This window comes from Geospiza fortis, unplaced genomic scaffold (genome assembly GCF_000277835.1).
Source record: "Geospiza fortis unplaced genomic scaffold, GeoFor_1.0 scaffold10, whole genome shotgun sequence".
NCBI classification, from domain to species: domain Eukaryota; kingdom Metazoa; phylum Chordata; class Aves; order Passeriformes; family Thraupidae; genus Geospiza; species Geospiza fortis.
The window spans coordinates 677,214-691,357 of NW_005054326.1; the positions used below are offsets into that span (position 1 = coordinate 677,214).

At 41.9% G+C, this 14,144-nt stretch overlaps 1 protein-coding gene across 1 annotated transcript in view; it reads right to left on the bottom strand.

Moving 5' to 3' along the window:
* Positions 1 to 14,144, bottom strand: part of WNK1 (WNK lysine deficient protein kinase 1) — a gene marked incomplete at its 5' end in the record, with an annotated part of 97,791 nt that overhangs the window by 5,532 nt on the left and 78,115 nt on the right. Inside the window, 10 exon segments of the mRNA XM_031057009.1 lie at positions 614 to 655; positions 2,935 to 3,027; positions 4,249 to 4,443; positions 5,460 to 5,662; positions 6,575 to 7,030; positions 7,032 to 7,165; positions 7,686 to 7,765; positions 9,243 to 9,312; positions 9,964 to 10,050; positions 13,071 to 13,154. Coding sequence (XP_030912869.1) covers positions 614 to 655; positions 2,935 to 3,027; positions 4,249 to 4,443; positions 5,460 to 5,662; positions 6,575 to 7,030; positions 7,032 to 7,165; positions 7,686 to 7,765; positions 9,243 to 9,312; positions 9,964 to 10,050; positions 13,071 to 13,154 — 1,444 coding nt within the window.

A 14,144-nucleotide genomic window follows, 5' to 3' on the forward strand; every position in this document is an offset into this window, starting at 1 on the left:
CTCGGTCACAGCAGCCATCCCCAGTTCTGCTCTGACATGAGGGATCTCAAGTGAAACAGGCTCCCTCTCTCCAGCCCACTACCTATAATGCCTTAATTCTGCTCTTGGATTTTTTCTCCCCATAAACCACAGTCAAATGACACCTTTGAAACAGTCTTAAATGACATGTGCACACACAGGCTTTTCTGAACATCTCTTGCTTTGGGAGACACACTGGAGATCTCTGATGGCTTTCTCTTAGGCTTTTAAAACACTGGAGTGTCTGCAATTGGATCCATCACTGAGGTGATAAGCCCCATCAAATCCCAAACCAAGCAGCTGCTCTGAGTACAACTCCAGCAGGTTACAATGAGCAACTGACCCTGATGTCACTCTCATTAGTGAGAGCAGAGCTCCACAGAGAAGGGGAGGCTCTGCCTGCCTCCACCTGGCTGCAAGAGCAGCCCCAGACTAGCCAATATTCTAAGGACAGAGCACACATTAGAGGGCATAACACAGACAGACAGATGCTGTGCTGGAGACAGAGTCAGGGACATAAGGCTTCAGTGACCAGGAAAAGCTGATGAATAGATTTACAATCAGGAATTGGAGATAACAGAAATAAGATAATTACTACAGAGCTGGTTGCAAGGACAGACTTTTTTCACCATCTTCCCTGAAGCACAAAGAGAGAGTAATTTGTTAAAGATAAGAGAAACAGTGAGAAATGTTTAGTATCAGGAAACATTACAAAAAGCTTGGTGAGAAACAGAGGACACAGCACAGCAGGGCTTTAACAGTCACTAGTGGGACATTCTAGACAAACTCAAAGACTTGTCTGACAGTTTAATCACAAAGAGAAGAGGCACAGCCTCCTACATTTATTCTTCATAATTCCCAAACCATTGTGAAGAATGTCAGGAGACACTGAGGTCACAACTGTTATCAAACAAACAGTCACAACTGTGGCTGTTATCACAGAAGGAAAAGCAAGGACATATTCCATTTTTGCCAGGACATAGGAAGCATTTTACAACTATCAAATTTCAACCAGCAACAGATTTATTTGATAGGTCAAGTGCTTTCAGTTTGTCACCCTCTTTTCTCAGATGTGTGAAAACAGTTCAGACGTTCCCTGCCAAGCTGTACCACTCTGTTTCTCCAGCTGCACAGTTAAAAGCATCAATCACTGCACTGTTTCCTCAACAGCACTGATTCCAAGCCAGTATCTTCTCCAGCTGTCACTCTCCACAGCAGCAACAGCACTTCAAGGACAGGGCTCCAGGAAGCAAGCAGCCTGCAGCAAGCCAGGTGCCAGGCCAAGCTGAGCCATGCCAAGTACTACCTGCTTTTACAGGACAGCTACAACACTCTTTTCAAAAGGAATCTGTTTCCCTTAGCAACAGTCCCAGAAGCAAGAGATACACATGCCAAAGGACTCTTATAGCCAGATGACAGCCAATTTACAGCAAGCCTAGGCCCTGGAAGTAGGTTATACTCTCATATATTCAGTTCAATGTCAATTCTAGAAACAGACTGGCTGTTCTTCATATTCCCTTCCCCCAAAAAGGACAGGCCAGACTAACAATTTTAAGTTAGCTTTGGTAAGAATTTAACTTCTTCCAAGAAAGGAACATTAAATCTGGATAGTGCAGATGTCAATGCACATCTGCACATTAATATACACAGCAAAAACATTTAAATCTGCTAAATTTGAAAAATTAAATCATTTTTGTGCTTAGATCCCAAATCCAGTGAAGTGGGTTAGAGCAAGTGCAAAACTGAACAGCCAGGAAGACGTTTCCCTCCCTTTCTCAGAGGATGGGGCTGGTTCATTGCAGCTGTCTCTGCAGAAGGGCAGGCCCAGCTCCCACACACAGCCCTGGCTCAGCTGAGCCCTGCCAAGCACAGCAAGACAGATGATGCAGATGTGTGGTACTGCCATGCAGTGCAGCAGCCAGAGGGCTCCTGACAGCACTCCAAACTTCCTCACACCGAGTCATTCCAGAGGGTGGGAAACAAAGGGCAGACATTTAAAGGGTCCAGCCTGCAGAAGCAGCATAGGAGATATTGCAGCACTCCCAAGAAAAAGCATCACACCAGCAGCCTTGGCTCAAGCATATTGTTATTTCAGCCACATCAGAAGTTTGAGGCTCTCTTGTAAGTCTGGCCTAATGTAAGTACAAATGAGAGGATTCTGAAAAGAGCTGCAAGCTAGCTTGTGAGGGCTGACAGGATGTCTGAAAACGTCTATTTACCCACCTTTACTGCTACTTGTTTCAATTTAATGTATCTCCAACTCACGAGGAAAAACTAAACCTGAGCCCATTAGTAGGTAAGGTTCTTTTGAGTTTGCCTGGAATTATTCTCTAATTATTTTAAAACCCCTGTAACACTTGGATCTTTAGCCAGCCATCTGTTAATGAACACAAGTCGTCACTACAAGCTGCCTACAGGTGGCATCAAAGCTCTGCACTGTCACCAGCTTTGGGGACACACATCCACCTTGTGCTGCAAGCACTCTGCCAGGCAGGGCAACACTCCCTGCCACCATTACTGAAGTGTCCAGCTAAGGGATAACATGGAAAACAAATCTTCCTCACTCTTCCCCCCTACAAGTCTCATGTCATCTAACATATGCTGAAGCAAAATTACCAATGGGCCTTGCTAAGTCTCCCCAGTTTGTGTCATTTCACTGACCTGCCCTGAAAGTTTCCTCTCAAGGTTTAGAGAAAATGAGTGCTTGCTACAGTGAATTTAACAGCAGAGAACACCTAACATGAGAACCCAAACTTCTAAAGGTGTGCTAAGAGCAGCTGAGCTGAGCCATGGGATGGGAGGGAATACAAGGTGACAGATGAGGATGGGCTGCATGAAACAGATCCAAGCAGCAGAAACAAAAACCAAAAGGACAAAACAAAAACCAGACAAGGAAGGAGTAAAGGTGTTACACACAAAGAGCCAAGCAGGGCGTACTCAGAAATCGGGTCCTCCTGCCACCAGGCTTGAAGGTCACTCTCTCAGATGCACAGTTAAACTTCGCACAGCCTGTGAGAAAACAAGAACAGGGAGAACAGAGAAAGGAGGGGAGAGGAGACAGAACACCACTACAAGATGTTAGCAACTTGAAGTTGGAAGGATGAAATGCAATCAAGACACACAAGAATAAGTCTCAAAGTGCAGACCAAGGAGTACAGAGACAATATACGGAGTGAAGAGACTCCCTCCAGCACCTCCAGACACGAGGCCAGGTTTGCACTGCTACTCTCCAGGACATAACCCAACTATAAAGTTGCAATCCATAGGAAAGCCAAATCCTGGCAAAAGTACCCAATTTTTAAATGGTACTGCACAACTCTGGATGCAGGGAGATGATTCAAATAGCTCCAAAATGCCTGAAACATTTCCTAATAAAAATCTCTAGAGAAAATTCTTCCTTAAAGTCCTTAAAGCCCGTTTCCATTTTCTGTATGCACTTCTTCAGTTTCAGCAAAAACACACATTAGAATTGATGTATTCAAACTGTCCATGGCAAAGCTTTTCAAAAATATGTGCAAAGGGAAAAAAACCCTACAATAGCTAAGTTCAGATAAGTGAAGGAATCATCCCCTAATGACAAGCAAAAAAAGCCCTCCTTACTGAATAAATCAGAGCTGTGCCTGAGAAATTATTTGATAACATACTAATAACAAGCTACCCACTACCTGAGAAACCTGACTACACGACCAATTTACTACTCCCACCATTTCATCCTCCTACACTAACTCTTCATTCCAGGATAATTCACAATTAAAGAATATGAGCCATTTTTTACCTTTTACTGTTAAAAACTCCATTGACAGGAACAGCCAAACCAGCTAGGAAGTCTAAAAGGACTAAGACTCCAAGTCTTTGCAAACTTCCAACCATTTCAGTTATCTGTTAACATCAAACCTGTTCTGCCCCTTCCCTGGTCTGATTTCCAACCCCCCCAGTCTCACTGGTCTCCTCTCCTCTGAGCCAACACCTTTCCCAGGTCAGCAGAACTTTGCTGCTGCCACCACCCCACTGCACTCTCTTGTGTTGTCCTCAGGCTTTCAGACCCTCAACCACCTCACACTTGACCTGAGTGAGAAGCTACAAACCCACTTGCAAACAACATCCTTATCAGCCTCCACACACAGACTGGGGATCCCAGAGCCACTTTACACCAGGTCTTAAAAATGAAGTGTCATGAAATCAACCCTTCACTTCCACTGCTGATGACACTAATTGCATTTGGAGTCTTACCTTGGCCTGGCGCCGAGAGGCTCGGTACCGACAGGGCACCATCACTGGTGAAGGCAGAGTAGAGATTTTCACTGGAAGGTGAAGGTTTGAGGGGCTGTAACAAATGGTTCTGCCCAGTCTCTGGCACACTGCCAGGAGGATGAAGGGTCTGCTGAGGGGGCAAGACTGATGGTGCACTTTGAGCTGACAGGTTGCCTAGAGGAAGAATGAAGGCAAAAAGTTTTGCTTTGCATACATTTTTGAACCTGATCAAGTATGACAATCCAGGCAAGAGAAGGAGAGGCAGGGGGAGAGAACTACTCCAGCTCCTGAGAAAGCAGCGAGACCAGAAAAATTCCTCAGTTTTAAGACAACTCTGTTGTGGTTTATGTGCTCACAGAGCTCCTCTATCACACAGCAAAACAGAAATGAGCAGCCAGGGTGAGTGGATGCAGAAATCTCAGCATGACATGGAATTACCAAAGTGAATACGCAAGAAGCAGTAACAAATATTTCTGCTGGCACTGTTGGCCCTCCAACTGGTCCTGCTACAGGACTGGAGAATCTCCAATTACCCAGAGAGTATCTGTCACCCACGTCACTCAATCAGTAAACAGAACTAGTTCCTGAGTTCTGTTTATCAGAAAAATGGTCTTAGTAAGAAAGGAAGTCTTGACAATTGAAACTGATTCTCAATTTGTAAGTACAACAAATCTTCAATTCCATGAAAAAAGCCACTATTTTAAATCACATCAACTGTGAGTTTCTGCAGTCTAAGGACACCAGTAATTTTATGCTTAAGTGGTACTAAATTAGAAAAAAAAAAGTCTCTGCAGATGACTAAAGAGACCAGACCCATTCTGCAAAATCAGTTTCAGGAGGGAACAAGCACAGTTTATCTTTAAAAAACAAACTTTTCTGCCATACTGTAAATTTACATTTTTCTTCCAAGTCAGAGCCCAATGACTAATATCTAAAAAACAGAAACCACAACTTTAAAACTGCTCTAACAGAACAATGTCACAGTACCTTTCAGTGGACTGAAAAAGTCCCAAGCAAGACTACCAAACAGCAAAAGTAATTTCAAAAATGATTAAAGAAATTCAGGGAGGAACTGATACACACACATGCACTCTCCTCAAAAGAGAAGACAAAGACAGAGACACAGATCTAAGAATGAGAGATGGTACTTGGTCTATTTTATCTGCTAACAATATTGAAGGAAGCCTCACCTGATAGCTGAGGGCTTTTATGTCCCTGGGAGCTGCTACGACTGGACTTGCTGCCTTTTCCTTTCGTAGGTCGTCTCCTTCTTCCTGACAGGGGTGCAGCTGGGGGAATAATTACTGCAGGTGGAGCCTTGCCCAGCTTCACATAGAGTGACTCAATCTCCTGCTTCTGGCGGCTCTGCAGCTCCTGGATCTCTTTAAGGTGCCTAACAAGTTACAAAGCAGTGGGATTTACAGGAATTCTATGTATACACATAGCTGCAAACAATTCCTCCCCTCCAGTCAAGCCAGAGCTTTGGTCAAACTCTCAAATATTTAAGAAAGAAGTAAATAAATCTTTTCCACTAAATAATAACCGCAGAACACACACGGCAGAACATTTGCCATTTTCCAGTGTGCTCTAGCCCTGGCTAGAATTCCAAAACTAAGTTCCCAACATTGCAATCACAAAACCAGAATAAACAGAAGTACAAAAAAGCATTCAGATGCTACAGGAATAGCTAGATTACTCATTTTCTCAGACATATGGCCTTGGAGCCTTCTACACTGGTAATGCCTTACAATTTGTTTCAGAGCAGTTGCATGCACATGATTTAAAACTGCCAGCTACCCTAAGAAATAGTTCAACTTTCAGTATAAATAAATTAGTAGGTCACATTGCTTCACTTCTAAATTCTTCTGAGCCAACAAGGTCTCTTCAGGAAAAGAACCATTAGAAATGCCAGAAATGCAGATCAGAGATGCAGAGACTTGTGTGTCATTTTCAAACAACACTAAGTTTTTTGCACTAACTCCAGTGATATGTAAATCTTTCTTAGATCTACAGTCTTATCCATAATGCAGCTGGCAATCTACATACAACAAGGTTACAGGGTAGAAAGTTCAGCCCAACAAACATATGTATTCCTCTTTTGTTATAATTGTATACTGCTTTCCCACTAAAGAACCTTGCTTCCCACATAAATGCTGACAATGGCTCCTGACACTTAGCAAAGGCTAAGGGAAGTACAGGTGAAATTCATATCAATCCTGTTACATTATTCCATACACAACCACCCAAAGGAAAAGCCTTACTTCCATCCAACCATTACAACCACACAAAGAAAAACCATCCTTACTTCTCCCGCAACCGACGGAGTTCCAACTTCAAGTCTTCATCTTCAATATCTGACTCATTGTCACTGCTCATGTAGGAAGAGTTGAAGGAGTTGCTAAGGCTCTGAACAGGGAGGCTGATCTTCGATCCCAGGTGCTGGACAGAGTCTGGGCTCCCTGAGCCATCATCCAAATCCTTAGCCATGCCACTGAGAAAAGCGACCTCCGGATCAGAGGATGGACCATTCATTTGTGGGGACTGCCTCGACTCCAACTCTTTCTTAGGAGCTGCAGCTGAAGGAGCAACTCGTTCCAAGCCCACAGAGAGAGGAAGAGTCATTGGCTCTTTCTCAGCACAGCTGACCTCATCCCGAGCCTTCGACACGGAGAAGCGCCCCACTTGATCCGTTGTTGTGGTCACCTGGAAGCGCCCAACCTTGGTGGCCTGAGCAGCATCTGCCAGTGTGGGAGCTGCCCCCAGCCTGCTTCACCAGTGTGCTCTCTGGGCTACTGCCAGAAAGGCTTGAAGAATCACTGGAGGTGGTTTCAAATTGCACTGGCTTCGTGTCAGGTTTGTCACCCTCTTTTAGCACATCATCCACTGCCACCGATACCTATAATAGAAATACAATCATGCAGACTTCCTTAGTTTTTCCTTAACGTGATGCTTTTATTTCCCTTAATGGTAAGATGCATCTGAGAGGGGAAAATAACTCATTTCCTAGGTATGCCACAAAGCAAGCCACTGCTTCCCTCCAGGCAAAACACTGCCACACAAAGCAGCACTTCTTGTAATCTGAAGGATTAACTCCAAGAAATAGCAGCCTCAGAGGGGGCCTCCTTCACCAAAAGGACATGACACAGTGAACATCCCAGCCCTGTTAGTGAAAGAGCAGCCCAACATTAAAGACTGAGGCCAACAGCTAAGGCCTGCTGTGATGAAACCCCATGTTCACAACTCTTGGCCTGCACAGACTGTGCAATCTCTGCCCTGAACGGAAACAGCATCTGCAGACCTGCTTCCACAAGCTCTACGTGGACAGCAAAGTCCTGCACATGGCACACTGAGCTAGCACTACCAGGAACCACCCAAAGGGACTGTACCAAGAGCCAAGGGAGTTTAGCAGCTGGTACCTGAAACCGCCCCATCTTCAGCACACTGCCTCCTCCTGCAGCACCCACAGCACCGCTCTCTCCATCACCGGCTGCCAAAGCTAAGGAAAAGGAAAATGGGATTAAAACAACAAGGAGCAACAAATTATTTGAACTCCAATAATTTCTTTTTATGCACTTCAAATTCAACTATCTGTTAACTCCAAAGAGGCTTCTAGACTCATAGCACCATATTAATACTAAAATGTTAATTATTAATGTTAAGTTGAAAGCATTTTTCTACAAAGCTTCCCTGCACAGTGTATTTGCCAAAACTACACTTTTAGGCAACAGTAAAAAAAGCACACTGACTTCAAACAGAGATGTGAAATAGACAAATAATAAAAAATAGAGCTTTATGAAATTGATTCAATACCCAGAGTGACTACCTAAATTTCACAAACACTGGGGACAACTTATTCACTGAAAAGGGGCAAGTTGAGGAAATGCTATAAACCACATTTACTCAAAGCAGTCTATCTGAAGTTCTCCAAGTTGGACTCTTAGGTGTCAGCTCCTAATTTTGTTGCTCTGGGCACTGGCAGTATAAAGTTACAAAGCTGAGAAATAACATCCTATTTTTAAATCAGTTCTATTGGACAGCTTGCTCTGTTTATTAAGCAACTTCCCAGTTTGTTTACCTTTACCTTCTAAATTTAAAACACAAAACCCAACTAATTCTATAGCAGACTCATGAATTCTACATTATAGTTCACCAATGTCCCAAAATGAGAGTACATAACTTATTTTCCTTCACAGTTTTATTGGCTTCTGAAGGTTTGTTATTCAACTTCAGAAGCCCACACATGTTAAACAGTGTTTACTAGACAGCTCAAGAAAATTTTAGCACCATATTAACAGCTACTTTTAAAAACAGAAGATTTCAAAAATTAAAACAATTTGATGAATACTGATAGGAAAATCTCAGATTATTTTTGAAGTGTTTGAATTCCCTCCCAATAATTCAATCCATACAGATTTCAAAGTCATTGATCATCCAGACTTCAAGCGATGATCATCCAGCCAACCTTCAGTTGTTCTAAAGCAGAAAGAAGTCTGGGTTTCCTACCACCTTTCTTAAATTTTTAGTAGTTTAAGCTTGGCTTCTCTGCTCAAACAGAAATGAAACACCCTTAGGGTAAGGGAGAGGTATCCTCCATGTAGAACACAGTGTAATGACACAGAATGGGTCCTACAGCTGTTGCCAGGAACATCACACATGACAGAAAACAGTTCCTTCAAGTCCTGATGCTGTACCTTAGCAGCATAGTGGAGATTCTTTGTGAATCTTAATTTAGCATTTTGGACACTTTAAATCCCAAATGAGTCACTACAATACACAAGTATTTATCACCCCCCCTCCTCATGGCCTACAGGGGAAAATTTCAGTCTGGCTACTAAAAAGTAGTAATGCCCTCAAGGAGCTGCCATTCCATGACTTAGTAGAAAAGGCTATAACCTTCCAAGAGGTTACTCTGTTCAATTTTGATTTCTATCTCCATGCTGAGAAATCACCTAATGTAATCATGGCTGTCTTACCATCCTTCAGACTCTGTGTTGCTGTGGACACCGGTCCAGTAACCACTGTTGATGCCACTGAGGGCACAGACTGCAGGTTCAAGGAGGAAAACAAAATAAATTAAAACACTTAGAGTTTCATTGAATGCCAACAAATCCAACACTGCATATTACATAGTTTTTTACTTCCAACAGGGACAAAGTATGACACATGAAAAGACAAATGCAAGACAAGAGATTTTATAGGCCTTATAACCCTGAGGCTGTGAGCAGACCACCCCCTTGGCCTGTGCAGAAATAATGCATAAATAACCAGTTGTATTGTCAGTCATTGTCTTCATTCAGTACCCAAAGCTCTTTAATAGAGGTTTTCAGAATTTCAGATCCACACTTGAAACAGCCCTCCCAAATTAAGACTGACATATCACATATTGCTTTTTTAGTGCTCTTTCCCCTTATTCCACAGTCACTTCCATTTCTAGTTTGGTGACATCACCAGAAAAGTTGGAATAACAACTAATACCAAAAAACAGCCTCAGGAAATTACATAATCTATTGCAATATACAGACTTCCCCGATTTTGGTTGACTCAGTCCTACAAACTGGAAGATGACTCTGAATTTTTATTTTTAAAAGTCTAAATACTGGTGTAGTGATATTAAAGGCAGTGACCTAAGAGTATGACTTTGGAAAAACACTGAGGTTTTTCAAGACTACTAAACTGCCAACATTGCAAACATACACAGGCAGGAGCAGATGTCACTGGGACAGTCTCTGGACTAAGGGTTCTTCTCAGCTGAGCATCCAGATCTTCCAGAGGCTGTTGGGACTGAGAAAAAAAAAAGAGTAAAACAATGTCCCAGCTCAGGAAAAACAAAAGCATTGTTGAGAAACACATATATTCAATACTAAAATTTAAAGCACTCAGTACAGCTTCCATATTTCTAATCAAGCTTCCTTCCTACACATTTAGATTTAACATGTATAACATTGTAAGACTGGAAATAACTCACGCAACATACTTGTTTAAAAACAAAAGAACATGGAAAATTAGGTGGAACTTAAAAAAAAAAAAAAAGAAAAACCTCTATAATACCACTCAAAATCAATCAACCAAGAAAAAAACACCAACCTACAAGTTCCCTCAGAGAGGCTATAGAGATGGATTGACTTGAAAAGGATGGAGAGAGGCAGAATCTCTCGAGTATGCTTATTACTTAGATTTCAGCTGTTTCAGTTAGAATACAAGATGCTTTTCAAACTTGGCTAGTTGGATTGGGGAGAGGAAGAGAAGAATATTTTACCTAAAAATATCTAGAAGATAAAAAAAAAATACCAAAGTCTCAAAATGACTAAATTAGGGCCATGCCCATAAGATATACAGAAAGAAGAAAGTATTGTCAGATATCATTAAGCTGCAATTCTGCCCTACAGAACAGAAATTTTCATCCAAACTTTAACACTAATAATCTTTCCAAGTACAAAAAGAAAAGCTATATCCGTTTTCAAAACTGAAGCAAGGATCATGACAACATAAAAATACTACTTTCCACTGAAAGTTAGAGGTACATAATAGCATAAAGATGCTTTCAAAAGGTTGCCAGGATAATGTTCTTCCTGACATGTGGATTTCAAAACAAAAACAAAAACCCTAGGAACAATAAAGTCTGTATCAATTCCATTATACAAAAAAAAGCAGAAGATGCAGATTTGTACAGCTCCATTCAGAAATCCAACTGCTTAGTGGTAAGTGAGGTGATTTAATCCAATACTGTAAAATAGAGGGGACAAGTCACCTGAAATACTAAATAATTCTCATCACTTATGATCTCAAGAAGATATTTGCTTCAAGTAAACAAATGGCTACCAGAATGATCAGGAAATAAACATCTCCTTATGGAATAAGGGGACCAAAATGAAACTTGAGATTAATCTAAATACGCTTTAAAAAGCAATTAAGGAATAAACAGAACAGGTATTTAAGACTATAGAACAGACTGTTCAAAACTGGTCTTGAGATGACATGTACTCTGTCTGCAAATTACAAGTGTGCTACTAAGGAAAGGGAAGAAGTTGTGTAATCACCTACTAGTGACAGAAGCAGCACAGAAGGCAAGCCTGTCTACTTTAAGACAAGCCAGTAATTTTCCAGATAGTATTATGTGATAGCAGCAAATGCTCTTAACAGTCAATTAGATTTGATCCAGCTGGTCTCCTCCAATTTTGCTTCACTCCTAGACAATCCTTCTGAGTTCAAATGAGAAGTGAAATTCAGTAAGTTGTTTGCAAAGGACAAGAAGCAAGGGATCTATATTTGTGACTCTTCCATGCTACAAATCTTGCCAGAAATACCTATGACAAACAGGAAGCAACCTTTTGCAGTGGTACCATGGCTTGAGTCATAGAAGTGGCTACAAGTGCTTTTGAGCTTAGTGGAAAATACTACTAATATACTGACTTTCCAGCAATGAAAAGGACTATGAACTCCATATGACTGATTTTAACTAGCTGTCTCCTGATCCATCTGATACCTGACCGTGGGAAGAATACAGGTAAGAATCATCACCTAATTGTTGTTGCCTTCTCCTCAGTGAAACCATGCTTCAGAAAGAACTGACTAAAAGAGATAAACCAGCTTCTGCCTCTGAAGTTGTGGAAAAAAAAGTTTTTTGTTGCTCAGTCTAGAGAAAGAAGATACCCATTTCCTTGCTACTCACAAGGTAGGAATATGGCTTAGGGCTCTAAGATCAAGATGTAAAAACGAGCTACTTTTAGGAAACACTTCAGTTGAAGAAGCCTTTTTCTTCCAACTTCAGATGTCATCTGCCCTAGTTGTACAAACCACACAGAATAACACACTGGGGTCAGGCTGGAAGGGACCACAGTGGTCACCTGCTCCCACCTCCCTGCTCAAGCAGGGCCATCCCAGAACCCATGGCACAGAACTGCATCCAGCTGGCTCCTGGCTATCTCCAAAAGAGGAGACTGTGGAGTCTCTGGACAATCTGTTCCAGTGCTTGGTTACCTGCACAGGAAAGAAGTTCTTTCTCATGTTTAGGTGGAACTTCTGTGCGTCAGTTTCTGCCCATGGCCGCTTGTTCTATTGCTTGGCACCACCACTTACACACAAGATATCCCAGCTAACTATTGTATACAAGGACAGAAGCTAAGCAGGGGAAGGCACTGCTGCATTTCAAGTCGTGTTTATGATAAAGAACTTCAAATACCTTTTAAAAACTTTAAAGCCTAGTGAAATCAGAATGCAACAATAATCACAAAATAAACAAAACAAAACAAAAAAAACCAAAACAGCAATCATCAAAAGAAACAACTAAACCCCAAAACCTCATAAGGAATTCACAAAGGCAATTTTACATTTTTATAAACATTTCAAGGCAATATATATATTTTCATATTATTTTGCTACTATACTTTTTTCAAGAAGAAAACAGGTTCAAGTTTTATGCATACACTCCACTGCATTCTATTTTTTAAAAAAATATTTCAAGTTCAGATTAATACACTAAAACCCCTAAGCCTGATTAGGCACTGGGTACAGCACCCCAAAGGGCAAGCTGCACAGAACCACAGAATGGTTTGGGATGGAATGGACTTTAGAGACCATCCAGTTCCAATGCCCTGCCATGGGCAGGGACACCTTCCACTAGACCAGGTCACTCACACCCAGTGCTGAAGCCACTCAGGCTACTGCTACAGTTACACAAAAGGGGTTACTCAGTCAAAAGAAAAGAAAACTGAGAACATTAATAACATGCAACGGAGAGTTTAATTGAAACATGCTCTCTGAAGGGAAAAGAAGCAGATAAAATCTGCCAAGTTGTGCAGCACCTGAGTTAGTGAAGGTCCTGGAAAAGGTGGCAGCTGCTCACTGGATGGAGTGCCAGCCGGAAGGTCAGAACCTACTGGGAGCACCTATGGATAACGGAGAGGAAACGCGCGTCCATCAGACATGGAACAACAAGAGGATCAGATACCAAGCTACAGTCACTCATGTCATACAACAGAAGCCTTAACTTTTTTTTTTTTTTTGGTAGAGAATTCCTTCCTGGACAGTTAGCATAGAGTCTTTAGGGGCTTTTGCAACCAAATTGGGGAAAGTTTGCTTTGTTTTTATTTTATAATCCAGATTATCCCTGAGCAGCCACAATTTCCAGTTTAAACAAGCTGTAGTATCCAGGAAAAAAGTATCTTGGGGATATTATTTTCAAGTCTGAAAGAAATGCTAAAATAATTCATCCAAGAAGCTTAATTTCTAAAATGGTGCAAGAATGTATTCAGTCTCCTTACAATAGATCTATGTTAACTGTCCATTAGAAACTGCAATTGCATGCTTCCAGCAAATTGTTCCAAGCAACTTGACTTGAGAACAGGAACTGTCAGTGCCTGAGGATGTCTCCACTTGTTGAGAAACACATTTGTAGAGCTCTCACACCAATGTTTTGATCCATCACTTCTTTTTGAGCCTGAAAGGTGTTGATGACCCACAGAAGGTGATTAGGCCATGCAACTGGGTAGGGGGAAGTATCCAGGTTATGCAGAGGAGGTTAGAGAGAGGTTAGAAGGAGGCATCAAAGCCTCCTCACCAGGTCAGACAGCACATTCCAGTTAGTCATTTCCATTGTTAGGGAAGTGGCAAATTCTAGGAATTAAGCAACCCATTGCACAATTTGCAATTCTTATTCTCAGCTGTCATCTTGAGGTTTGACAGTGCCCATGAAGTCTGAGCACACACACAGCCCGCGAGTTCCAGCACACTGCCCCTTTACGGCTGTGAGCTCTGCAGGACTGGGGGACAGGCCACAGTCTGCTCCAGAACCAGTTCTGGCCTGCAGTGTGTTACCACAGCTCCAAGTAATGCTTTAAATTGCAGGAGTAGCTCCCCAGTGAAGATGCTCTCCCCAG